At 36.1% G+C, this 27,739-nt stretch overlaps 1 protein-coding gene across 5 annotated transcripts in view; it reads left to right on the top strand.

Annotated features, from left to right (window-relative positions):
- GRM1 (glutamate metabotropic receptor 1) overlaps positions 1-27,739 on the top strand; it is a 416,711-nt gene that overhangs the window by 298,430 nt on the left and 90,542 nt on the right. For all 5 annotated transcript variants that reach the window (XM_059177317.1, XM_059177318.1, XM_059177319.1 and 2 more), the window contains exon 4: positions 15,174-15,409. In XM_059177317.1, the coding sequence (XP_059033300.1) occupies positions 15,174-15,409 (236 nt within the window). The remainder of the gene's footprint in view (positions 1-15,173; positions 15,410-27,739) is intronic.

The following is a 27,739-nucleotide window of genomic DNA, read 5'->3' as shown; positions in this document are numbered from 1 at the left end:
ATTCTGTTAGGTTTTGCAACTTGTTAAGACCCCCAACTTTTTATAGGGTGTTAGTACCAACCCCTCTGACCTCCATCATTCATGAAACCATCTTTCACATCACCAAATGGCTGTTAGGACCTATTTCCAATTCTTTAGGGTTTTCTCTAAGGAAGCCAAGCTCTTGTGGCCTGCTGCTGCATTACCTCGTGCTTATTGTTTGGCTTTGATTCTGCTTGCCATTTCTAGTACCTGAGAATTGCTTTTTGTTCTTGATCGTATTTTACTTTGTATTTTCAGGTAATTGTACTGAGAGGAATATCTGTATGAACTTAATTTATCATGTGTGATAATTTTTAGCAATTTTTAAAAAAATCTACTTTCAGTGAAAAAAGTCAGGAACAGTATGAACACTTTGGATTAGTTAACAAGTCATGTATCTATTGATGTAAATTTGGTGAGGACTTTTTTCCCCCTTCAAGTGGTAGAATCTAGAAATTAGAGATCAGGATAATTTGCATGGGGTCTGTTAAGAGAATTCATGAATGAAGTTACTGAACCATTGGATTAGCTTTTGAAAAGTCATGAATTGCTGTGCTTTGACCTTTTGTTCAAGGATGAAAAATAAATCAGTTTAAAAAAAGAACTGCAAATGATCTTGACAGCATGGTTGTCATCTTAGAATATAGGGAAGGAAGCAACACCAGAAACATCCTTCTACATGTGCACTGCTAACTTTCCCAACACTGTGTACCTCATATGCTTATTTCTTATTCCCTCTTTCTCTCTTCCTTCCTCTGTTCTTTTTTTCCTTCATTTCTTCTGCAGATAGCTACTGAGGGCACAAGGTTTTATTATCTGTAGCACTGAAGAATTATTCTTGTTCTAAGACCTCTTATCTGGGAGTTTCAATTTAGTCATTCAGTGACTCTACAACTGAAGAAATTCTGTGTGCCCAGCCACACACAATTGCAGAGAAGAATTCAAGATCTTCATAACTCATTTCTGCTTTATTTTCATTTTATAAACCTCTTACTCTTATTGTTCATATGAAAAAAACATACCTTCTCTGCCTCCATGTGTACTCATGTACCCTTTTCTCATCTGATATTAAATTAAAAGAGGTTGGAGTATCTACTGTCTTCCATAAAGGAACACTTCTTTTTTTTTTTTTCCTCTTTCATAGAAACATGCGTAGCTTTTACTTCCAGTCCACTGGGTCTAAGCAGAGCCCTTCTGTCAACCGTGAGACTGCTTTAGAAACAGAGGCCACTAAAAGAGAAATGGTAATAGAAATTTTAGTAATGAGGTGGAACCCATTGGATAGTTCAGTTTTAATCCCCTTGAAGTCAGAAGCTAAAAGTCTCAGATTCAAACCTTGTAGAATTTAAGCTCCAAATGGGCCCATTATGTCCTAGTCCTAGAGGGATCCTATAGGTAATAACTTGCTATAACACAATGTGATTTTTGAGTTGAGTTTCCTTAGGGCATGATTTTACAATTTTGTTGAAGGGAACTTGGGATATTTTTGTAATTTGAACATGGAGGTATTTCTGGACTCATAGTTACATAGAAAACAGGGTATGCTATGTGAGGTGCATGTAAGATTTGTGACTTGATTTGAGCTCCAGTGGTCTTACAGATTTCTGCAGCTTTGCTCTCAGGATCACTTATCTGGGTAACTAAAATAGTAAGACCACCTTCTCATTGTCCAAGAAAGACTTAAAAATACTAAAAACAATTAGAAAATGTATAGTATCTTAGAGAAGTGAATATATGGTGTACAGGATATAGTACATCCTGTTCTGATCAATGTAAATATTTTGAGCCTACATATTTTGGCAGGTGAGCAATGTACAGCCACAGGTACTTATTCCTACCTCAGGGACTTTGCACTAGCTACCTAACGTCCTCTTCTCTCTGAACTCTATATGGGCCATGGCTTCACACAGCTCAGATCTGCACTTATGTGTTATCTTTTCAGAGGTGCTTCCCTGACCACCCAATGTAAAATATACTTCCTTCATTTATATCACATGACTCTTTAAAAACCCTCTACTTAACCTATATCACCATGTGATAGCTTTTTGTCATTATTTGTTACTTTAATACTTCTTTTCCTCCTCACTCCACATATAAATTTATATGCCTGATAATATTTATTGGATGCCATACATTGTGAATTTTACCTTCTTGGTACTGGAAATTTTGGGTACTGGAAATTTTATATTTCTTAAAAATATTCTTGAGCTACTTATGGGAGGAGGTGACATTACTTAGAAGTAATTTGGTCTTTTTGTATCTTGCTTTTAAGCTGTGTTAGCCAAGACCAGAGTAGCATTTAGTCCAGGGCTAGTTTTTCCCAACTCCTGAAGCAAGATCTTTCTTAGTACTTTAGCTGTCTTCCTGTGAAACATGATTTTTGTGTTCTGGATATTGGGAGCAGTTAATATTCCCAATTCTATTCTATATGAACCCCAGCCACTATGCTCTCAAATTTTCTTAGTTGGTTGTTTTCTCAGCCTTAAGTAATTTCATCACATGCACGGGCTGTCTATATTCAACTGAATACTTTTGGGAGAATTATTGTAGACTGTTCTGTCTTTACAGCTCTACCCTCTCCAGTGATTTGCCCTGTGGACTCTGGCCACCTTGGTTTTTCCTGACACCCAACTCCGTTCATTCCTCTCAGTGAATCCACTGGACTGTACCTGAGCATATCCCTTCCTATTTCCCTCTCCCCTGCCTGCTTCCGAGCCATGACTTGGAAATCTCCAAACAATGCACTCAAAATATTTTAAGGCTTATCATCTCATTTTTTGCTCACTTCGCAGAGATCACTGTCTTTCACTGCCTGATGTAAAATGTCTTAAGAGCCTTTGTTTTATATATTTTGTCCAATGTCTTTGTTGTTTCAGACAGAAGAGTAAATTTGGTTCTTGTTACTCTGTCTAGGTTAGTAGAAGTCCAACCTATGAATTTAAATGAGAGCAGGGATATTTCCAGTCTTATTCATTAATGTATTTTCAGGTCCTAACAGTGCTTGGCACTAAGTAGGATATCAGTAAATATTTATCAAATGAAAAAATGCAAAAGATTTGAATCAGCTAATGTTGGAGGATCTAGATTTGTTCTTTAATGAATCAAAGGGTATTCTAAATGAATTACATGAACGTAAAATAAAAAATATATGATTCCTTTCTACTCATTTTTCTGTATTATCAGAATGATGTGTTATGTCCCAGATACAATCCAGTTCATCATTAAGAATAACTCAAAGCTGAGGGACCTAAAGCTTACAAAAGTGTACATATCTAATTTTAATGCAGAACCTATAATTATTGTTCCCAAATTCAAATAACTGCAGTCATAAACTATAAATCTTCTTTTTAAAAGTTAATAGTATGTGTTAGGTTAAAACCATTTTGGTCAGTTTCTGGGTACTTTATATATTTTTGATGCTTCTTAGCATGTAATTATTTGCTCTTGAGAAAAAAATAAAGTAATCCAAATGTATAAATTATATAATCAAAGTTTTTGTAAGCTGTTTATTTAAAAAAATAATATCTTTTAATTTCTATTGTTTCTATTTTAGAGCTAAACAATATTCATTTAAATCATATTTAACGCATCTAACAGGTAGGTCAGAGTTTACAACTAATCCTGAATTTCAGAGAAAATGTCACAGCATGTTCTGGTTAGTGGTATGCTGTAAATGTTTAACAACTGGCTCTCTTAAAAAATGAAACAAAGCAGAACAATAAAGCTTTGATTTCTAGTGTTTGCTAATTTTTATCTATTGAATTATGTCTTCTTAAAAAAATATGTAAAATTCCTAATCCCCAATACCTCAAAATATGGCCTTATTTGAAACAGAATCGTTCTAGGTGTAATTAGTTAAGATGAAGTTCTAGTGGAGTGGGGCATACCTTTAATCCAATATGGCTGCTGTCCTTTTAAGTGTAGGAGACACAAAGGCACAGAGGCAGAGATTGGGGCAATGCAGCTGCAAGCTCTGGAGTGCCATGGGTGGATGGTCACCAACAGAAGCTCAGAAGAGTCAAGGAAGGATCCAGAGTCTTAGAGGGAGCATTGTCCTGCTGGCACGTCGATTTCAGACTTTATAGCCTCTGAAACTATGAGAGAATAAGTTTTATTTGTGACTCTTCCTGTTTATGGAACTTTATTAGAAAATCTGATAAACCCATGAAGTCAACACTTTCACTAGGGCCAGTTTCAACTTTCTGACATGCAGTTACTTAATACAGAGGTGAGAAAAGATGCTAACAATGGATTCTTGCCAGCTGGTTTGAGCCACCTCCAGCTTATCTCTCTTATAGTGTTCTCTGTGAATTCTTGAATTCAAATTGGTTCATAGATTTTTATCCATTAATTCAATTAATTTAACTATTATAAACACCTACTATGAGCCAACAACTGTTATAAATGCTGCCGCTACGTAAGTGGACAAAAAGGATAAAAAAAAATCTCTCTGCCTATGTGGAACTTTCATTTTACTAGAGGGAAAAAGAAAATATGTTTATATGGTATGTCAGGTAGTGATAAGCTTAAACAAGGAAAAGGAATAAAAGAGAAGGGACACAATTTTAAATAGAGAAAGATCTCTCTGAAAATGTGGTATTTGAGAAGGCATGAGAGAAATGAGAGTGAGCCATGAAAATACCCAAGTGAAGAGAATTCCAGAATTTTAGGCAGAGAGAATAGCCAGTGCAAAGATTCTAAGGCCAGGGCATCCTTGTTCGTTGAGGAACAGTAGGGCAGTCAGTGTGGCTGGAGCAGGGCAAAGGTTAAATTTGCACAGTTGAGAAAGGTAATGAGGCTCAGAGTGTGTAGGGTCTTTTGAGGTACTCATTGAAAGTCTTTGTGTGAGAAGGAAAGGCATTGGTGGATTTTAAGCAAAGAAATGCCAGGATCTGATATCTGATTTGCTTTAATCAGAATCACTCTGGCTCTTTATTACATTCTTTTTTTTTTTTTTTTTTTTTTTTTAATGGGTCTCTTGCTTCCCTTCAGTTGGTTCTTAACAATTACATGGGAAACTGCAACCCCTCACTCAGTTGGCATAAAGGGGCATGAAAAGTAAAGGTTCGGTAGCAACAAAACAACCAGGGACTTAACACAGAGAGCAAAGATTGGTAATTTAGATCTGTAAAATTTTGCACTAAGGAATGAAGACACCACAACCTTCCCAACAAAATGAAAAGTCTTGACTTCGTTGTCATGGTTTCATTTACCATGAACATCAAGGTGGAGTTTGGAGGTATCCCTTTTTGAACCGTTTTTTAGCTAGCATAGTCTTTACCTTAACAACTTCTCACAAATTTACCTTAACATTTAATGAAGTACTTTTTGAAGTCTTTATCTTCTTTTTCTTCTTCTCTTTTTTAAAAATTCCAATCTAGTTAGGAATTGTACTTTGGCAAATTATAATAAAGAAAAACTGCTAGAAAGTCAAATACAACATGAAGATAAGCAGAATATAAGCGTAAAATTGTATTATTAGATTTAACAGACATAAAATCTCACTTCAGTAAATATAATAAAAATGAACAAAATAAATTGATGGAAATTATCAAGACAATACTCATTGTCCATTGAAAGTGTGTGCCCAGGTGATTAACAGAGAAAATTACTATTACACTTAGGACTTTTAGATGTTCTAAAATTGTAAATAAAAAGTTTTAAGAGGGGGTGCCTGGGTAGCTCAGTTGGTTAAGTGTCTGAATCTTGATCTCACCTCAGAACTTAACGTCAGCATCATGAGTTCAAGCCACATGATGGGCTCTACCCTGAGCGTAGAACCTACTTAACAAAAAATGTTTTTAGTGAAGTAGAAGTTTCCTATGTTAAATGCCTATATGTGCACTTTAAACAAACACCATGCCTATCAATATTTAGAATTTTAATATGCTAAATGAATTTATTAAATTATCTAATCTGATTTGGATTAACAATTATACTTGCATAGTACATGCATATATACTACTGTTCTTTATTTAATTTTCATAACATTCCTAGTAGAATAACCAGCCTTACTGAGGTCTGCTGATGGAAATGGAAGAAAGATTTTATAGCAATTTCAGTGAGTTTGGGGTATTCATTTAAAATTCTTTTATCCCCAGTGAAGTGAGTGATGTTCTGTTTTCAAAAGCCATCTTTAATCTTTAATCACTAGCTAGTTTTCATAATCTATCCCATAACTTTTTAGTTCAGTTTAAATACCTTTTGATGAAATAAAAGAATTCTGGATCCACTTCCAATTTCTTTTAAGAGGATTTTTTTTAAATGCATATCAAATTTAATAAAACTCCATCTGCTATGGACTGAATTGTGTCCCCTCAAAATTCATATGTCAAAACCTTAACCTCCAATGTGACTCTTTTGGGAGATAGGGCCTTTAGAAAGATACTTAAGGTTAAATGCTGTCATGAGGGTAGGACCTTGATCCAATAGAATTAGTGTCCTTATAAGAAAAAAACCAAAACAAAACAGCAGAGAGCTTGTTCTGTCTTTCTCAAACTGTGTGTATGTACGCACTGAGGAAAGGCCATGTGAGGACATTGTCTGCAAGCCAGGAAGAGAACTCTCACTAGAAACTGAATTGGAATCTTGGTTTTAGACCTCTGTTCTCCAAAACTATGAGAAAATAAATTTCTGTTGTTTAAGCCAACAGTCTCTAGTCTTTCTTTGGCAGCCCAAGGAGGCAAAGACAATTCAATTCATGAAGTATTTGCTGACAATACTTTGTAGATGATAATATTGAGATCATTTTCTACTCATTGACAATTATTTTTAAATTAAAATTGTGGTACAGCAATCTATAACAAAACTTGTTCTTTAAAGTTTCCAACTTTAATTTTGTTCTTTGACCTCAGCTCCTATTTAAAAAAAAAAAAAAATGAAAAAAGAATTCTTTCTTTCCAGGAAATACAGAGGCTGTTAAATATATCAAATGCGAGTCAGTAGAGCAAGTTAGGCTTTCCTATTGATATTTAAATATTTGAACCAAACTAATTTCTTATCCTGAAGAAACACCAAGTGTGTTCCATAGTTCACTCTTGACATAGCTTCGCCCATCAATACCAAAAATTGCTGTTTATGGTCAGGTTCCACATTATCACAATGAGCTGGCTGCATAGGGGGAAGAACACCAATATAACAGAAGCCCTAATTTGTACCGTTTACTGATTTTCCTTGATGAATAACTTCCATCATGAATAACTTCAACCTACCACTGTTAAGTCATAGAACACAACATTTGGAAAAAATGTGAACGATTTGTTCTTTTGGGCCAGTGAAAGTCACCTTCAGTGCATTTGTTTTTACCTAACTTGAAATTTGTACTGTCACTAATTGTTGTTTACGTCAGCTGATTTTTTTTTTTTTTTTTTTTTTTTTTTTTAATCAAGACCTCTCAACGAAGAAAGCATCGCACTGAGTTACATTCTCTCATAAGCTACGTGGGTACCTACTCCAGATGTTTCCTGGTTGGCAGTTGCAGCATCAGAACACATCCCTATACAAAACATAAAGTGCCAATCACATTTTTTGACAAAGTAATTCTTCATAATTTTATCATATCTAGAGCTCATTGTGCTTATCAGCATTGAAGCTAAAAGAGAATTTAAATAAGAGCAGAGTTTTCTTCCTTTAAATCTTCCTTTTCAAATTGCACGCATACTAAAAGAACTGCCACATAAGAATTTATCTGCACATTTGTCAAGTTACAATGAAAGAATGCTTTGCTAGCTTCATTTATTCAATGAGTTGGTTTTCCATATCATTAGGCGGTTTCAGAAATCACTGAGCGATGATGGCTCAGAAAGTAAAACTTGAGCTACTTTCTTTGCCGGAATCAGCAAACATTTCTAAGCAAATATCTTTGATGCAGTCATTCACTAATGTCTTGGCAACTGTATGTGTATTTTAGTCTTAGCAAGCCCAAATGCTACTTTATAAAAACCCATGAAACACTAATGTTTTATGCAGAATATTGAACATATACTTCTGTTGGGTTTTTAATACTTTTTGTTTCCAAGAATTACATGGTTTTTAATTTTTTAATGTTTTGTATATAAAAGATTAGTATATTTTGATGGTTTCATAAATTCATTGGGTAAAACAACTCCATAAAAATAATACACTATGGTTTTAGCACTTCACCATCAATTGGGGATAAAAGCCAAATTCAATATATGAGCTGACATTTTCAGGTAAATTTAATCAGAACTCTTTTCTCCTTGTTTCTGTGGAATCATTGCCACTATCTACATTCAAATACTACTGTTGCCACAGTCAGCAGATTGTATACATTTTTTCATAAAAAAATAAATAAATAAAAATTCAGTCAGTGAAGCTTGTGTGGCCATTTAATTAGAGTTAAAGTAAATAATGAGGGCGCCTGGGTGGCTCAGTGGGTTAGGCCGCTGCCTTTGGCTCAGGTCACGATCTCAGGGTCCTGGGATCAAGCCCCGCATCGGGCTCTCTGCTCAGCAGGGAGCCTGCTTCCTCCTCTCTCTCTGCCTGCCTCTCTGCCTACTTGCGATCTCTCTCTGTAAAATAAATAAATAAAATCTTTAAAGTAAATAATGAGAATTTGTTCTCCTAATTTAGAAGCTAATCTTATAGGATAGATTATAAAATAGGCTTGATTAAAATTTAAAGTATTATAAAAACATGTATAAAAATAAATGGGAATATATTCTTGGATATTATATACTTTTGTGTTACAGTTGCAAAGCAACCTTGAAATGTCACGCACTGTCACATGGTTCTACTGCATGTGACCTGCATACAGCTTGAGCTACAAGCAGTTCACCATGTAAATTGAAAAACCCCATGTTTATACTGTATACAATGACATGAGTCCACCTATCATGTTCTTAGACCTTGCAACAGTGTCTAACAGCTGTAGATTTTCCTAAATGCTTAGTCTCAGTCTCTGTCTTACTTCCTCTTGACTGGTAACAGTTTATGAATTGATATCCATCTTTGGACCACATGATTAGTAGTGCTTTCATAGAGAAATCCTTCCCATATGTATTTATAGCTCAGACATTGGTTGGATCATGAGGAGATTGATGATAAAGAGTTGTTAATATCTAGTAAGATTTCATCATGTCAGATGATTGAGGCTTAAGATGCCAGGGGTGCGTTGGGGGGTAGGGGTTAGGAAAAGATGGAAAATAAGAATTACTGATCTGACCTTGATCTCCTTCACATGAAGTTTCCATTTCGTGAGAATTCCCTTCATTCTTCCTGTTTTGACCTTTGACACCATCCCATTCCCTCCCCCACCTTGGTCACTTTTCTACTGAAATACCACAGGACTAGAAGTTTTCTGTTTGAGTTGTAATTTCAGCAGCACAGGACAACCAAAGGTGAAGGTACTCCCTCATCTTCAATTTTTCAGTGAGCTGAGGGACCTCTAAGTGCTTGTACTACATAATTAAATTAAAAATACCTACATTTTGGGGCCCTTGGGCAACTCAGTTGGTTGAGCGACTGCCTTCAGCTCAGGTTATTATCCTGGAGTCCTGGGATGGAGTCCCATGTCAGGCTCCCAGCTCCACGGGGAGTCTGCTTCTCCCTCTGACCTTCTCCCCACTCACGTTTTCTCTCACTCACTCTCTTTCTCTCTCAAATGGATAAAGAAAATTTTAATCTTAAAAAAAAAAAGAACCTACATTTTGTGTCAGTTTTATATTTGTGGTGGGTTTGCAGCAACTGATTTTAAAATTAAATATAGACTAATTGTGACCACTACCCCAATTCCTGGTTCATCAGTGCTTCCACACCATCAACACCTGCCTTCATATTATAGTGTAAATGTATGTGTGCATGTGTGTGTGTGTGTGCGCCCATGTCTGTGTGTGTGTTTCCATAGTTTCTGTCTGCGAGTTCTAGAACCAAAGAACCTCCACAAGTATCTACACTGTAAGTACTTTCTAGAATGACCTTTCTAAAACAAATCTAATCATGTCATATCCCTGTTTAAAATCTGAATAATTTCTCACCATCATAAAAATAAAATCCAAAATCTTTAACAATGATGTTCAGGTTCTTCTAGATCTCACTGGCATGACCTATCATTCCTTTACCTGGCACACTCTAAGCAAACTGAACACCTTGCTGTTTGATAGCTTTGTACTCTCCTGAGCTGGTCTTTCTTCCTTCTCCCTCTTTACTGTGTAGCTTCAATATATCCTTTAAGTCTCATCTTAGATGCTACTTCTCAGTCAAAACCTCCCTTGACAGGGCCCTTCCCCTTTTCCATGCTTCTGTAGCCCATGTTCCTTTCCTTTCAGCTACAACAACTTCCTATGGCTATTAATGTATTCAGTGGCTAGTCTTCCCCACCACTGTGATTGCTTGAGAATACAGGCCTTGCCTGTACTGCTTAGCAGTGTATCTGTAGCAATAAGCAAAATGCCTAACTCATACAGGGTTCTTAGCAAATAAATGTCAAATGGAGAAAGCCAGTCTGAATTCTTATTGAAAAAGCTGCCATTACCACCATAAAATTTCTCACAATTAACATCACTTGATTTAATTTGCATCATGTGACATTTCTTCAGCCTTTATGAGTATGGTTAGCATTGTATTTATAGAATTTTGTGCTTGTTTACTTATGTTTTTGAAAATATTTTTATTAACCTTTTCTCACTTTCTTATATGATAATCTCTGGATTATTTTTAAAGATGATAGCTTTATTATCAGGTACACATAGTTACTTGTACTCAATACAAATCATATGCTTTGCTCCTAGATTGTAATTATTTTAATTGAATATAAATACGTTTTTCTAAAATGTTTTTAAACAATTTTTAAATGAATACTATTGTATTCCTGTTTTTTACTATCAATTTGCTTGTTAAATGATTTTAATTTATATAATGTAAAAGTGACACTCATGCAGCTCCTGTCCAGGTATAATTGATAGAATTAGAGACAATATTTTCCTATTCTTTCCATCAGAATTTATTCAGTGGAAGAAATCTTATTATTATTCAGGTTGTAACTGTAGAATTTCACAGAGACTAGAGCAATGATTTTGGGGATGAAGACAGCCTTGTGAAAGAACTGTAGTATAAAAAAGTTGAGGGGGGACAAGGAACAAGGATTCTTGTATTTTGTGAGGAATACTTAAAGACATATAGCTGTCTTAAATGTTCACCTGTTTATCCACATTCTGCAGCTTTATTTCCAGATAGGAAAAGGAACTCATCACTGGGGAGCAGATGGGGCAGCAGAAGTTGCTGGAGGCTGTGAATATGCCTCCCAGAGTTCAGCACCCAGCACAGCAGGATTCACTGCAGAAGCCTGGGGTGAGCAGGTGCCTGCAGTCATCTCTGATAGCATGGTCCACACTACCACCACCACTATCAACAACAGTAACAAAAGTAAACATGCAAACCAGGTGTCAGGAGAGCTGCTGCTTCCCTGTTTTCAAGTGTGCTTCACGGAGAATTCACCAAAACAGTATCCTTGTAAAAAATTCCAACACAACTGAACAGCAAATATCCTTTAAAATTCTTTGTAAATACATTTGGCAAGTGGTCTGTAGACAAAATGATTTAAACATACAAACACCAAGAGTTGCGTTATGGATGTTTTTCAGCAGCTTTTGTTAGCATTCCATAACATCTTATCTGTGATCCATTCAAGATCTCATATGAATAGAGATTAACATTTCAAAAGTATTCACTAACCAATCCTAGCTGAATATTTTTTCTTTTTAAGATTTTATTTATTTATTTATTTATTTTAAGATTTTATTTATTCATTTGACAGAGAGAGATCACAAGTAAGCAGAGAGGCAGGCAGAGAGAGAGGAAGGGAAGCAAGCTCCCTGCTGAGCAGAGAGCCCAATTCGGGACTTGATCCCAGGACCCTGAGATCATGACCTGAGCTGAAGGCAGCGGCTTAACCCACTGAGCCACCCAGGCACCCCAGATTTTATTTATTTTTTTGACAGAGATCACAAGCAGGCAGAGAGGCAGGCAGAGAGAGTGGAGGAAGCAGGCTCCCCGTGGAGCCCATGTGGGGCTCAGTTGTGGGGCTCGATCCCAGGACCCTGAGATCATGACCTGAGCCTAAGGCAGAGGCTTTAGAGCCACCTTGGTACCCCTGGTTCTCCTTGATTTCACTTATGACTTCTTGGATTTAACATCAACTCTGATTTCTGGAATGAGATCATCAATAGTGAGGAGGAAGAGCTTTAACCAATGGCTCTGCCCCACTAAACCACATGACTTCAAATCTATATTCAGATTAACTCCCATGATTTGCTCCTATGTTGGAGGGCAAAAGGGCAGGAGGTCATACTTTCTTTGCTTCCAGCACTGACACATGATACTTCCTTTTATAAATTGGGAATGATTTAAAAAATAAAAAAGAAATGCAAATAAACAATATAAAAGATTCATTTCATACACTTAAAAAAATTGTGGGTTTCTTATTCAGACTATACATTCACACATAGAGAAGTCTTATGTAATAGTAAATCTTGGGGAGAAACACACTTCAATCTTAAATTTTATATCAAAAAGGAATTTTTTTCTTCAAATTATAAGTCATTTTGATTCTAAATATATACTCACAAGCAGAATTTCTTGAGAGCGTAACTGTTTTTGTTTTTTTTTTTTCTTTACCTTTGACCCTATAGTTCAGGTCTTCAGATTGCTATAGGTGTAGTTATGATATAGTGTAAATAAATCTAAATAATTAAGCTAGCCTTTCTAAGTAGACTGAACTTATAGAAAGATAAAAGAGTCTGTCTTCTTTTTTAAATCAATTTGACTGGCCATCTTATTCAGTGATGGTGAGTAGAGCGACTTGTTAGAAAAACTCAGTCAGTCTCCACCAGGGGGCAGAGCTCAGTGGCCTTATGTAATAGGCTTACAACACTTTGAGGACTTCCTACAATCCTTAGGCTAATGGTTACTAAGCTGAAATTTATGCCCACACTCTGTCTCCTGTCACAGCTATATTGACTCTCCAAATTCTTTGGATGACCCATGCTCTTTCCTGTATATTAGATAATATACCAGGAGCCTTCTATACCAGCCTTCTATACCAACTCAGAAGTAACTTTCTTAAGATAGTCATCCCTCATTACTTTCTCCCTACCCACACTTATATACATACATACACACCTGACTAAGTTAAGCCCCCAAGACCCTCCTCCCCACAGTCCTAGTCACTTCCTTACAACATTTGTAATTCTTGTTTAGTGTCTTTTTCCCCACAAGTCTGTAACACTAGGGGCAAAGGATAGTGTGTCTCATTCTTAATAGAATCTTGAGCATAGCAGAGCATCTAGGTAAATGCAAAAGGAAGGAAGGACAGAAGGAAGGAAAGAAGAAAATGATGGGGGGGATACAGGAGGGAAGGAAAGGTCTGTGCAAGATCGTAAAATCTCTGTCCCAATGGATTTAGAAGAAGTGTATAAATACTCTGTGATCTGGCTGGTTAGACCATACTAAACCTCAAGGTCCCTTTAGTTCTGGATCATGTTAAGTCAGCTATACCTTCTACAGCCTTTGGTCTGTTAAAAAATATAGCTCCTGTTGATTCACTAGGAAGATTCTGGAGCAGAACTGCACCGATGGTGCAACTAAGTGGAGGACACACACTTACTCCAATTGATCTCAGTTTAACAAGGGGTGAGCTATGGTTGGTCTCATATATTTGGCCCAGGCCTCTGCTCTGTGAGGAGCAAAACAAAACACTTTCTCTGGCAGACAGTTATGTTCCACAAACTGCAGGGTGGAACTCCATGGGTATAAATAAATCTACCTCTTGACCAAGATAATCCTTAACCCTCTTCTCAGTTTGACTCAAAGCTAGACAAGTCTCTTCCTCAGTATGGGCCCCTTGACTTCCCTTTCCTTAGAGCATTTAATTTTTAAAATGCCATTATAAATTCTTTCTCTGTCCCTTGGAGGTATACATTTTCTCCTAGCCTCTTGCCAGTTTTTATAGCAGAGAAATTTCTTTCTTAAGATCTGGAAGCCATCCCTTTGAAGTGTAATCATCAAGAGTGATAGCAAACCCTAGCTCCCCATTTCTGTGGGAAGGTGGGAGCCTAACTTAGATAAATGACAGTTATCAAACACAGATGGCTAATCACATTGACCAAGCTCCCCTCGATGTCCTGTAGGGCACTTGCTCACTAGCTCGTCTCAACATTTAAATCTCCACAACTTTTGGAGAGTGGAGTCAGTGTCTCTTGGCTGTTGGAAGAGTCTTGAATAAAATCTTTTTTGCCTGTTTTAATTCTAGTGCACTTTTTCTTTGGCACCTGATGGGGAGAGATCACATGAGGTTTGTCCCAGCTCATATGTACACTTGAGTTAAACTGGAGCTACATCACTCATGACCAATGTGAATATTCTAGAAGGTGACCAAATTTAAAACAAAAAAATGATTTCACTGAATAAAATGTCAATTAACTTCCTTTTAGTGAGCACGAGGATTATTCTTATTTGGGAAAGTGGGATTGTTTTCTTTTAATGCTGCTATTTTGGGATAACATTGAGGGGGAAGCATCTCATCACTTCTAGACAATGCAAGTTTGAACAATGTCCAGGCACAAAATCTGTAGTTGCATGCTTCTGAGCTAAATCAATTTTCTATCCCATAAATGCAGCTCATATAATGGTCTTGGCTGCAACCTTGAAACCTTGCTGAGCTCTTATTGTGAAGGTCCTGAGTGCCTGGGTTTTATTTTATTCTGATTTGGACAGCAGCTGGTGGGTTTTATGGCCTAAAGAGCACTGGGTTTGGGAGCCAGACTGCTTGGGTCCGTATTCTGGGTCCACTCGGACTTCAGTTAGTTGCTGAACATCTGACTGAGTAAAAGAAAATAGTACAGAAACTGATGCCTAGTAAATGCTCAATAAATGTTAGTTCTTTTCATTGCTGCTATCATCACCTTAATTGTCACTTTCACTACTGTGAAAAACAAACAGGACTTCACGATTTCAGAATTTCTACTTTCCACCAAAAAAAACCAAAAAACAAAATAAAACAAGTTATTGATAGGTAGGATTCTGACTTACAATAGACTTTCAGCCCTGCTGAATTGCTTCATTCATGCATAATGCTGAGCCCTATTTGTGAGACCTTTGTCTTTCTCTCTCCCTACCCCAATCCCTGAATTTTTTAGTGATGGATGGGCAGACAGAGATGAAGTCATTGAAGGTTATGAGGTGGAAGCCAACGGGGGAATCACAATAAAGCTGCAGTCTCCAGAGGTCAGGTCATTTGATGATTATTTCCTGAAACTGAGGCTGGACACTAATACAAGGAATCCCTGGTTCCCTGAGTTCTGGCAACATCGGTTCCAGTGCCGCCTACCGGGACACCTTCTGGAAAATCCCAACTTTAAAAGAATCTGCACAGGTAATTCGCGTTCACAAAATAACAGCTCAGAGGTTATAACTCTAGCCCCATTGCAACTTATTGAATGAAAGTAGAAGGTGTCAAGGCTGCAGTTCCAAAGACTGAATTGCCATCTTAATTTATAAAATAGCTAGAATGAGGAGAGTGTGTGTATTACCACAAGGATTCATGTTTCTATATTCTGGAAAAACTGCTTTGGTCCCTTGTGGAGCAAGTTGTAAGAAGAAATAGTGCAGGTAAAGGAAAAGCAGACTGATAATTCAGGTATCTAGTATTCAAGCCAGAGGAAATAGATTTTATTGCAAGCATGCTTAGGAAACGTTAGCTGAAGACATAAGTAAGCAGCACTGGTTTGATCTCTTATTCTTCTTTATGACTCGCTTCAAAATATGAGTCTGAAGAAGATGAGATAATGTTACTCAGGGCCATACCACTTACATGGGTGTATGTGGACATAGGTGGCAAGAAGCTCAACACTCTCATCTGTAAATAGGAGTGACATTTCCTGGTGTGACAGGTAATTCCCATGTACTGCTCCCTGAAGGCATGCCAGGAAAGGACAGCACATTGTTCCAGGTCTTTCAGGGCTTGGTGAGCTCTACTGGATGTCCTTTTCTGACCACCAAGAACTACCACATTTCTTAACAGACTTCTTAGCACGGTAAGTTTTATGAGTGTTATTACTGCATAGAGACATTGCTGTCTACTGTCCTTTTTCAGTATTGCTTAATGTGGCAAAAATAGATCCCCTTTGGTCTACCGTAGTGCCATTCAAAACCAGTTGTCTATGCTCGGTTGATAGCAGAGCATGATTGACAGGCATTAAAGATGGGGTCACCATTGACTGAGATGGGAAAGACTCCAGGACTCCAAGGAAAGCAGAAAGGATCAGGAGCTACATTGCAGATGGGTTAATTTTGAGATATCTATTAGTGATGTAGCTGTATATGTCACTTGGTCATTGCGTTTTATTGGTAAAATTTAGAATGCTATTTATTAAACATACCTGGATATCTTTTTGCAAGGATTTCCAAGAAAATATCTTGTGACCTAAGCTTTCAAAACAAAGTTAGAATTCTGTAGCCATGTATGTTTTGAATATCATTTTGGGTTTTCAGTTGTCACAGTTCATGCCAATGTCAAGGTTAAAATCTGAACTTGGTTAATGTTCATAGTAGAAAATAATTAAAAAAATGCACATCCATGAATTGCTCTTATATTATGCTTGACTCTCAGCTATTTTTAAGAGCTTCTTAGGTGATTACAACTTTTAATAAACATGTTTATGTTTGCATTTCATTCTGCAGTCAAGGTTAGCAAATATTTCCCTTTGTTCTTAGTTCTAAGGAAGACTGAAGGCTTATTTAACTTTTATATTTGGAACTAATTCATGAAATTTATTGCTCTCTTCTGCTACAGGAATCCTAGAATTTTATCTTTAATTTATCTTCAGCAGTGTTTATGGTATCTGTATGTGTATACATTCATGTAAATTTACTTTGCTCTTCAGTTTTAATGTCTGCATTTCTATGAAATTGGCTTCAATGCTATAGAAGAACAACTGCACTTTCACTTCATGTATCATTCTTATCTAGTTGAGATCCTTGAATGGCAAATAAATTGCATAGTCTTCTAATAAATATGCAGACACATTTATGAAAATTTATGTGAGGAAGTTGAATGAACCCTTCTATACTATCCATAGCTGCTCTTTCCATCACTTGCTTTTACCTCTTCTAATTGGATCATTTTTGGTGTTTTGGAAAGTTTTGATATTGCAGTTAGTTTCCATGGAAACCTTTATTGAGCTCAATCTCGGATGTCACTATTTAAATAAAGAGTTTACATGCAGTAGATTGTTATTTTGAATATTAAGGGTCCTGTGCCCAGGCTCAATAATTTGGGAATCACTGTGGCTAATTAAAAATTACTTCATGCAAAGTCTACACTGCTTAATTAGTTGGGCATATCAAGGGATTGGAGATGTGTTGGAAAGGTACTAACTGAAACATCAAAGCCTAACTTTTTTTTTTAAAAGATTTTATTTATTTATTTGACAGAGAGAGATACAGCTAGAGAGGAAACACAGCAGGGGGAGTGGGAGAGGGAGAAGCAGGCTTCCCGTGAAGCAGGAAGCCCGATATGGGGCTGGATCCCAGGACCCTGGGATCATGACCTGAGGCGAAGGCAGATGCTTAACAACTGAGCTACCCAGTCTCCCCTTACTTTTTTTATTTATTAAGATTTTATTTATTTATTTGAGAGAGACAGAAGTGGGAGGAGGAAAGAGGGAGAGGGAGAATCAGGCTCCCCGCTAAGCAGGGTTCTGTGGGATCATGACCTGAGCCAAAGGCAGAGAATTAACCTACAGAGCCACCCAGGCAAAAAGCCTAATTAAAAAAAAAAAAAGAAGAAGAGGAAGAAGAAGAAATCAATCTTTGTGAGGACAATGGAAGGAATAGGTATGAAACAAATCGAAGTCACTCTCTTCCAGTAAGAGTCTTAGTTGTTTATAGCGTTTCTGTTATGTTTGCAATAGCATGGTGCTTTATCCTTCCTGATGAGAATTGTGAAAATGATTCCATGGATCTGTGAGAGCATTTGCAAGATTAACCACTGGGTCCAACACTGGTTTGGTCAGTATCTGCCAAATGACTTGGAGGACTTTACTTAATTTCTGAATCAATTTCTGCATCTGTAGCATGGTAACACTTTACACAGGTGTGAGAATAGAATGAATAATACAAGTGAGATACTTTGCAAATTATAAATCCTAACATAAATGCAAAGTGTTATTATTAGTGTCATATCTTACCAGAAGGCAAATAAGTATAGCGTGGGTCACTTTATTAATATTACAGGTTTTGAAATTGCAAATTTAGCATAACTACATTCCAAGATGTGGAAACTAGAAAAACAAGCACACAATTCTTAATCAACCACCCTTATATCGTGCCAATACAGATACTTTATTTTTTTCTTACTTAGGCTTTTACAATTTTTTTCTGATTATAAAAGTAATACCTACTACTGTGACTATTGTATATAAATTGGAAATAATAGAAAAACATAAGAAAGATGATAAGTATTAAGAATTTTCTTTTATATAACCTTTGTTAATCACTATTAATTTTTAATATATTTCCAACAAATACACGCTAAATTTTTGTTATATTTTTATCTGTATGTACTTTTAAATTATAAAGTCAGTATTATTTTATATATTGTTTTTAAAATGAATATTGCCTTTTCTTTCTTTTTTTTTTTTTTTAAAGATTTTATTTATTTATTTGACAGATCACAAGTAGGCAGAGAGGCAGGCAGAGAGAGAGGAGGAAGCAGGCTCCCTGCTGAGCAGAGAGCCCGATGCGGGGCTTGATCCCAGGACCCTGAGATCATGACCTGAGCCGAAGGCAGAGGCTTTAACCCACTGAGCCACCTAGGCGCCCCTGCCTTTTCTTTTAAATGTATAAATTTATCATTAATTTATTTTATTCTTCACAGCCTCAAAATACTCTGCACATGAGTGAGCCTAGCTGAGATAAGTCATGTCCAGCCCAGAGTAGCAAAACTTCCTAGTTGACTCTCAGATTCATGAACTAAATAAATACTTGTTGTTTTAAGCCACTAAGCCTTGGGGTGGTTTGTTATGCTGCATTATTGTGGAAATTGGTAAGTGATTAAAGGATTTTGATAGCCCTATAATCCATGATCCTCACATGGAACAATAGTTGATTTAATTTAGGGAACATAATTTCTCAACCTAATGCTAGAATTCTCAATCTTTTCCCCCTTCAGGAGGAATGATACAATACTGTACCCTATATCTCTGAAGCAAAGCCAAACATTTTTATGATTCTACAACGACGATTTAAAGCCCCCGATCCAAAGCAGTAAAACTATTCTACTTTGGAATTCTGGAAGTGCTAACAAATGGGACACAGTTACAGCTGAGCCAAACAAACATCCCCAAAACAAAAAAGTTAATAGGTTCTCACACAATGTGCTGGTAGAAATTGCTTAATGGACATATGTTTTAAAAGCTTTGGATGCTGCTTTACTCAGTTTGGGATGCTATAACAAATTACGGTAGGCTGGGCGACTTAAACAACAAAAGTTTATTTCTCATTGTTCTGGAGGCTAGAAAGTCTATACTTAGGGTGCCTGCATGGTAGGATTCTGATGAGAGCCTTCTTCCTGCTTTCCTCACATGATGGAGAAAAAGAAAAGAAAGAAGTCTCCTAAGTGCACTAATCAGATCATAAGAGGTACACCCTTAAGACCTAATTACCTCCCCAAACCCCATCTCCAAATATCATCATCACATTGGGTATCAGAGTTTAAACATGTGAATTTGGCAGTGACACAAACATTGGGTCTGTAATAGATCTATTTATATCTTTTCTTGAAAGAATGAAAGTAAACTGACCTTGTGTCACTTTTGGACATTATAATTTCTCAGAAAACCTCACACAGAGATGAAACTGAAAATAATATCATAGTATAAGCATAGTCTGGGTCTGCTTAACTCTTAATACTTTTGACCTGCCCTGTCAACTGTGGTAGCTACTAGCCATGTGTATTTTTTATATTTAAATTTAAATTAATTAATATGAAGTTAAACACTCATTTTCTTAATCTTACTAGTCATATTTCATATGTCAACGACTGCATGTGGCTAGTGACTACATCTTGCATAGCACAGATGCAGAAAAATTCCATTATTACAGAGAGTTCTGTTGAACAGTGCTACGTTCTAATTTTCTTCTTCTTCTCCTTCTCCTTCTCTTTCTCCTCCTCCTCCTCCCCCTCTTCCTTCTTCTTCTTTTTAGAGAGGGACAGGGGAGGGGCAGAGATTGAGGGAGAGAGAGAATTTTAAGCAGGCTCCATGACCTCACAAAAAATCATGACCTCAGCCAAAATCAAGACTGAGATACTTAACCAACTAAGTCACCTAGGTACCCCTGCATTCTAATTTTCTAACCCCATAAATGCAGATTTGTTTGTTTGTATGGTTATTTGGATCTAATTCATAATTTAATGTTCCCAGCATGATCAACTTGTTGAACATCCTAAGTACAACAGCTGAAAGATGTTATGAGCCACAGCTTCCACCTTGCTTCTGATTCCCACAGAGCTTCCAACCAAAATAGGGCAGACTTATTCTTTTGAAGACCAGGTATATCTTCACTCACCTATTAAGGTTCAGGATAGTTTATTCTTCCATGTCATTCTAATAATTGAATGGATTTATAAAAATGTGTTCTATCATTCAAAAGACATAAAGATGGACGCAGGTACACACGTTTTCTATCATTTTACTTTATATTCATCATGATTTTGTTTTGAAAGGGCTTGAATAATTTTTAGCATCAAGCAGATATGGACTTCAGGTATAAAAATGGAAATTTTTTGAGGCCAGCAATGCTTATTGTAACAGTGATCAGTTGTTATTTTATCTTTAATAGAAATATCTCATTTACAATTATGTAATGTTGGATATGTTAGTGAACTTTCTGCTATGTAAACTAGTTACCTAGAGAATGGCCTAAGGTTTATTAGTTTACTTTATTAATAAATCCTTCAATTAGATCAATTTCTCCTTATTGAACAATTTATATACTTCCAAAATTTAATGCTTCCACCTATGGTCTAGCCTAACTTCTAAACAAATTTGAGAATGGATATTTTTAATGATTAAACAAACTGAGGGTTGCTGGGGGGAGGGGTTTTGGGAGAAGGGGGTGGTATTATGGACATTGGGGAGGGTATGTGTTTTGGTGAGTGCTGTGAAGTGTGTAAACCTGGTGATTCACAGACCTGTACCCCTGGGGATAAAAATATATGTTTATAAAAAATAAAAAATTATATTAAAAAAAAAAAGAGAAAAAAAAATCTATGGCTATTCTTTATGAAGAGTTCACCTTGACATAAAAGGCTGCTATATATTTAGATATTCCCAAATGGCTACATATGGGATTACTCTATATCATATAAGTTGTATTGCTTCTCATCAGGAGAATAGTTTTGCATTTTACATCTTGTGCACATTTGCTGCTGGGAAAACTTACATGAAGTAAAATCATAATTTCAGCCATCATAAGAAGTTAGTCTTTTCATGATGGGTGGACCAAACATACTTGGCATATGGCCCATTTACTTTTTTTCCTGTATTTTTATTTTCTTGTTGAGGTACAATTGACATACATAAAACTACATGTATTTAACTTGAACTATTTGACAAATTTTGACATGTGTGTATGCCCATAAAATCATCACCACAATCAAGATAATGAATATATCACTCCCCAAATTCCTTTCTGTCTCAGGGAAAATTCCTCCCTCCCACTATTTCCCACCCCTCTCCTCCCTCCTATTCACATGCAATTTTCTGTCACAGTAGTTCATTTGCAATTTCTACTTTTTTTTTTTTTTTAATGTTTTGTTTATTTATTTGAGGGAGGGAGGAGGAAGAGGGACAAGGAGACTGTGTTGAGCACAGAGTCCTACTTGGGGCTCAATCCCATGACCTTGAGATCATGACCTGAGCTAGGATCAAGAGTTGGAGCCTTATTCACTTGAGCCACACAGGCACCCCCTACTCTTTCATATGAATGAGACTGTGTGCTGAGAACTGCTTTCTGTCTGCATTCTTTCACTCAGCACAGTTAATTTGAGATTCATCATTGTATTGCAGGTATCAACAGGTCATTTTTTAAAAATTGCTGGGCGGTGTTCCATTAACTGGTCATAACAAAATTTGTTTATCCTTTTACCTGGATGTGGATTTGAGTTGTTTCCTGAACCAAGTGGCTAAGAACATCCATGTACAATTTTTGTACAGACATATGCTTTCTTTTCGTTTGGGGCAAATCCTAGCTGTGGAATGCCTGGATCCCATGGGAGATATATACTTGACTTTTTAAATTTATTCTTTGGTCCTATTCATTATGGAGATACATAATTGGGAAAACAACATCATAAAGGAATCAAACACTGAAAAGATAAATGGTTTGTTAGAATTCAAGAATCTGTTTGTTAGAATTCAAGAAACTTTTGAGCTTGTTCTTGAGGATGTTTCATCATTCCATTATTTCTGCTGTGTGGAGGTAACAGTTAAGGTGAAGGAGAAGATAATTCTGTATCCATATCCCGAGCCAAGTTTTGGGTTATTATAGCTACTAAATATGATTCCTTATTAGATGCTATAAAATGGAGGTTGACATGTCTCTGGACAAATTCTTCAGTATGTTCTCTGGAGGTAAATTCTCTAGTGCTAGCTTTTTTTTTTTTTTTTTGAAAACTAACCTCATACCTGAAGTTATTATATACATTTGTGCCCTAATGAGTGGGGTACTATGTAATCAACCTACCAGTTACATTTATAATTTAGGTCCTGTGTCTCTGGGCCACTATAGCACATTTGAGTATTATAGTATATATCCAGGACCTGCTTGTCAAACCTCACGCCAAAGATCTGTGTAAAGTAGTAATAAACCTGCTAACATAGTCACCTGTGCCTCTGTCGATGTCATGTCATAATTCTATATGGCCATTCTATTTAGTTACTAATTGAATGTTCTCTGGAGTATCAGTGGCTGGTAAACAGCATTATTTGTGACCACAAACCCTTATAGAAGTTCGATGGGCATCCATGGGTACTACATGGGACAAGTATTAAAATTTGTTAGAAATATAAAAAAATTGAATCCATAAGTACTTACCTCAAATAGATTGGTCTAATAATGTAATCAACAGAACACTATTATCCATTCCATTTGGATAAATTAATAGCCCAGATCCTAAGATGATATGAAGAAGAATCTTATCCTTTAGAGCAATGATTCTCAAGGCTGGCTTATTAAAGTCATCATGAAAGCTTTTTAAAAAGGCTCTCCAATTTATGTAAACAGAAATGTCTGAATAACACACAGCATGTTTTGTTTGGGAAAAAGAAAAAGTTACTTCACAGTACCAAGTTCTCACACCACACCAACTGAATCAAAATCTCTGGAGTGGAGCCAACGACTTAGGTTAAGGACAGGAAGAAATACATAGTTAAAATTTATGATCCTTTTAGCTCTTCTTTTTTTTTTTAATTTTTAAAATTTGGAATTTATCTATCATTGTCCAAGTTGACAGCTTGCCAAGGTTTTGGCTGTGGCTATGGCAACTGCAGTAGCTAATGAGAATTTAGTAATTTCTCATGCTGAATGAATCTCTTCCATTTGTTTTATTTATTTATTGGTAGGCTTGTTGAAGCATTAGCATTCCAAAATCAATAAGTCATGGCTATATACTCTTTTTCTATGTCCAGATTGGGCAATTATGAGATGTATTAATTTTATATTGCTGCCATAACAAATTACCATAAAGTCAGTGCTTTAAAATAATCCAAATTTATTATTCTACAGTTTCATGGGCATCTTGGTGGACCAACAGGTCCACCACAGTAGATATTTAGACAGAGTGAGGGATTAGCTTTCTAATAGCTACTTCTTTCGCTCTTTTGCAGCAGACCTGCTCTATTAACAGTTGCAATGAGAAAGGACACAACTCTTTAGGTACATATTTAAATACCCAATTTCATTGTATTTCTGTGAAAGGTAGAACATTTAGACCATTAAGACATGTGCCTCTGGCTGACCAGAATGGCATCGGAATGCATGGACACTTTCCTTTGTATTTCTCTAATCCCTGTTTTTTCGTTTTCCATTGCTGGATTTGTTCTTCTCCTCTCCCAAACACTATGCTCTTACCACAGAGAAATAAAGAACTAATTTCTTGGCTAATTGAAATTTTTGTATAGCCATATGTGTCCTTACAGATATTTTTTGTCCAGCTCCCAGTTCACTTCACATGAATGATTTTTATCTTTCTCCCATAGATATGCATCAAGATATCAGACATTCTCCAGGAGTCTTGCTATATCTTAAAGCTAGAGCCTAACTAGAGTTTTAGTATCCTCTCTCATCAGTTGTCATCATTTGAAAGATTTATGGATGCCAAATTAATTCCCTCAAAGATTTTATCACAAAAATAAGAGTTTTTATTTGGTCCTTGCCATGAAGTTGAGTTTTCATTTGTTCTTTGTAGCATAAACTTCTGTTTTATCTGTTAAGAGTTGGAAGTGAGGGGCACCTGGGTGGCTTGGTCGGTTGAACATCTGCCTTCAGCTCAGGTCATGATCCCAGGGTCTTGGGATGGAGTACCACATTGGGATCTTTGTTTGGCAGGGAGCCTGCTTCTCCCTCTGCCACTTCCCCTGCTTGTGCTCTCTCTCTCTCTAACAAAGAAGTTAATAAAATCTTTAAAAAAAAAAAAAAGGAGTTGGAAGTGAGTCAATTTCATTTTTATCTCTGCCCATTTAATATACCTACCTCCTTGCTTAAACATGCAACCTCATTTAATAAAATACCTGCCTTCCAAGTTATTTTAAGTGACAATGTTACTGAATGTTTTGCTGCTGAATAATAATGGATTTATGTATTTTATGACACTGGTCACAGTCTCCTCACCATCTGCTGCCAGTTTTTATAAGCCTCATACTTAATGATTCATTGTCATTTTTAATGTATTTTTTTTTTAAGTATACTCCATGGCTAGCGTGGCGCCCAATGCAGAGTTTAAACTCATGACCCTAATATCAAGATCTGAACTGAGACAAAGAGTCAGATGCTTAACTGACCGAGCCATCCAGGTGCTCCTTATGATCATTTTATTGTTGTTTCAGCATTCCCCTACTTTTAGGGGAACCTAACCAAAAAGGGAATAGGTTAGGTTAGGTGAGGATACATGCTATAACAGATAACCCCTAACTTAATATCTTTCAAGAAGAAAAAATTATTTCTTGTTCTTGCCATATATCTATGACGTATGAGTTAAGAAACTGCTCCATGTTTTCTGCACCTAACACCCTGTCTGATAGACCAACTTCAGTCTGGAACATTGATAGTTGTGGTAAGGAAACAGAATGTGACCAGTGTGATCTGGAGTTAAAGCTTCTGCTAAAAGTTATACATGTCGCTTCAATAACATTTCATTGACCAAAGCCAGTCCTATGGTTCAACAAAATATCGATGGAGAGAAGATACAGAAACCATCCTAAGGTATCTAATATTTATGGGTAATAATATAATCTATGAAAATATTTAATGAAAATTCACACTGCAGCTATTTATTTAGGAGGTTGATGTGTATAAAATGTATGTTTAGAATTTTTGGTTTTGAACTCACTTAAACCTTTATTTGGCAGGATTACCTTGTCAAAATGCATTTTCATGCCCTTCCAATGCATTTTTGCCAAAGGTAAAGAGGTATTTCCTTCTTATTTACCAGGAGCTAAATTAATTGTAGAAATTTTTATTTATTTTTTAATTTTTTTTAAGATTTTATTTTTATTTATTTGACAGAGAGAGATCACAGGTAGGCAGAGAGGCAGGCAGAGAGAGAGAGAGAGGAGGAAGCAGGCTCCCCGCTGAGCAGAGAGCCCGATGCGGGGCTCGATCCCAGGACCCTGAGATCATGACCTGAGCGGAAGGCAGCGGCTTAACCCACTGAGCCACCCAGGCGCCCCTAGAAATTTTTATTAAGACAGTGAATGAAAAATTCAGAACTCCAAGACCAAGAGACATCAACCAAAAGGGCTTATCAACAAAATGCCTATCTTTTCTAATCAAGGTAGGATTAAGTAATAATTAAGTACTTCTGTACTGAGATTTCATGTTTCTGCTAGTGAAGACATCTTTATTTAGAGGCTTTGGAAATTTAGAGCTTATTCCCATCTTAGGAAGAACAAAAAGAACGTGATTCATGTATAGTCAGTTATAACCAACTATTCTCTACTTAAGGCCCCACCTCTTATGTTTAACCTACAATGATTGACACTCAAGAGCAGTTTCAGGATTTCCTTTCTTATGTGGGACATGATAAGTCAACATTACTGCTTAATAACACATATAGTTCTTGCAAAAAAAAAAAAAAAAAAACCCTCGTGTGCAGAAATTCTTACAGCATAGTACAAATGTCATTGAAGACCTTGGGCTTGTATTTTCCCCTTATAAAGAGATTAATTTACATCGTCTTCTAGGAATAAAATGTCCTTAGCCTTGCAGCACTGTGCTCTCTTACTGATATTTTTGCAAGTCTGTATGTGCAGAAAGTAAGAAGAAATTGTCATGTAGCAAATGGTTAAGAATCCCCCCATTCTGTGCTCTAGCCTTTCCCTATGGGATTCTGCAGAAGTCCCTGGCACACTATTTTTAGGCATTATACTTTTCAAAATTCCCAAAATAATATGTGAAAATTAGTGTCATATTAATTCTTATCTTATCATTACTAAGGCAGAATATTTCCTCAGCTTTTATAATTTTTCAAAATTTTAACTTCTGTACCTTCTTTACTGTGCTGTCAGATTACCCTTTCTTAAAATTAAAATTATTTTGTTTTTAAAATTCTTATTATAAAACTTGTACTTCTTCATTTTAAAACCTTTACACAAAATAAAAGAAATAAGTCCTGGCCTTTGAGTCCTCAAAATCATGTCATTAGTGACTTACTCATTTTGTAGGAAAGTTTAGGTCACAAAAGCGTGTATTTTAGACTCTACCGTGATGTGAACAAGTTAGGAAAGTGATCACATAGCTATTAGAATGAGGTTTGTTGGAAAGAAAACATACAAACAAAAGCTAAATTGTATTTTTGAGATACAACTATGTATCATCATTTTAAAAAAAAAGGTGACATGGATAAATAATAAAAATACAAACAAATGCAAATAAAAGAGGTACAATCTTTCCATTATAAAATAAGTAAGTCAGAGAATGTATGTATAGCATGGTGACTATAGTTAATAATATTGTGTTTCATATTTGAAAGTTGCTTAGACAGTAAATCTCACAAGTTCTTATCACACACACACAAAAAAAGATCAAGATATAGGTTGTAGGAAATGTTCAGAAGTCTTCTAGCTATTTGGAACAGCCCATATAGACTTAAGACATTATGAAAAACTGGGCATAAGGCTAGACTAACTAAAGGGTTATGTATACATATTTATATGCATTTTATGCACTAATACCTAGACTTTTTCCAGTAATTATTTAAGGCAATCCAAAAAACTTCCAACAATATGACTTTTTTCAAATTAAATGAATAGAAAATAAATATTGTAAGAAGTTAGTTATGGTATAAGATATGATCCCTTTTATATGGCCTTGACTTGCTTTAATACACTTTTTTTTAAGAATAGTTTTGGATTTACAGAAAAACTGTGAGGAGAGGACAGAGAGTCTATATATCTGACAATCAGTTTTCTGTATTATTAACATG

This window comes from Mustela lutreola, chromosome 6, assembly GCF_030435805.1.
Source record: "Mustela lutreola isolate mMusLut2 chromosome 6, mMusLut2.pri, whole genome shotgun sequence".
NCBI classification, from domain to species: domain Eukaryota; kingdom Metazoa; phylum Chordata; class Mammalia; order Carnivora; family Mustelidae; genus Mustela; species Mustela lutreola.
The sequence above is the reverse complement of the archived record's forward strand: the minus strand, read 5'-3'. Positions and strand labels throughout refer to the sequence as shown.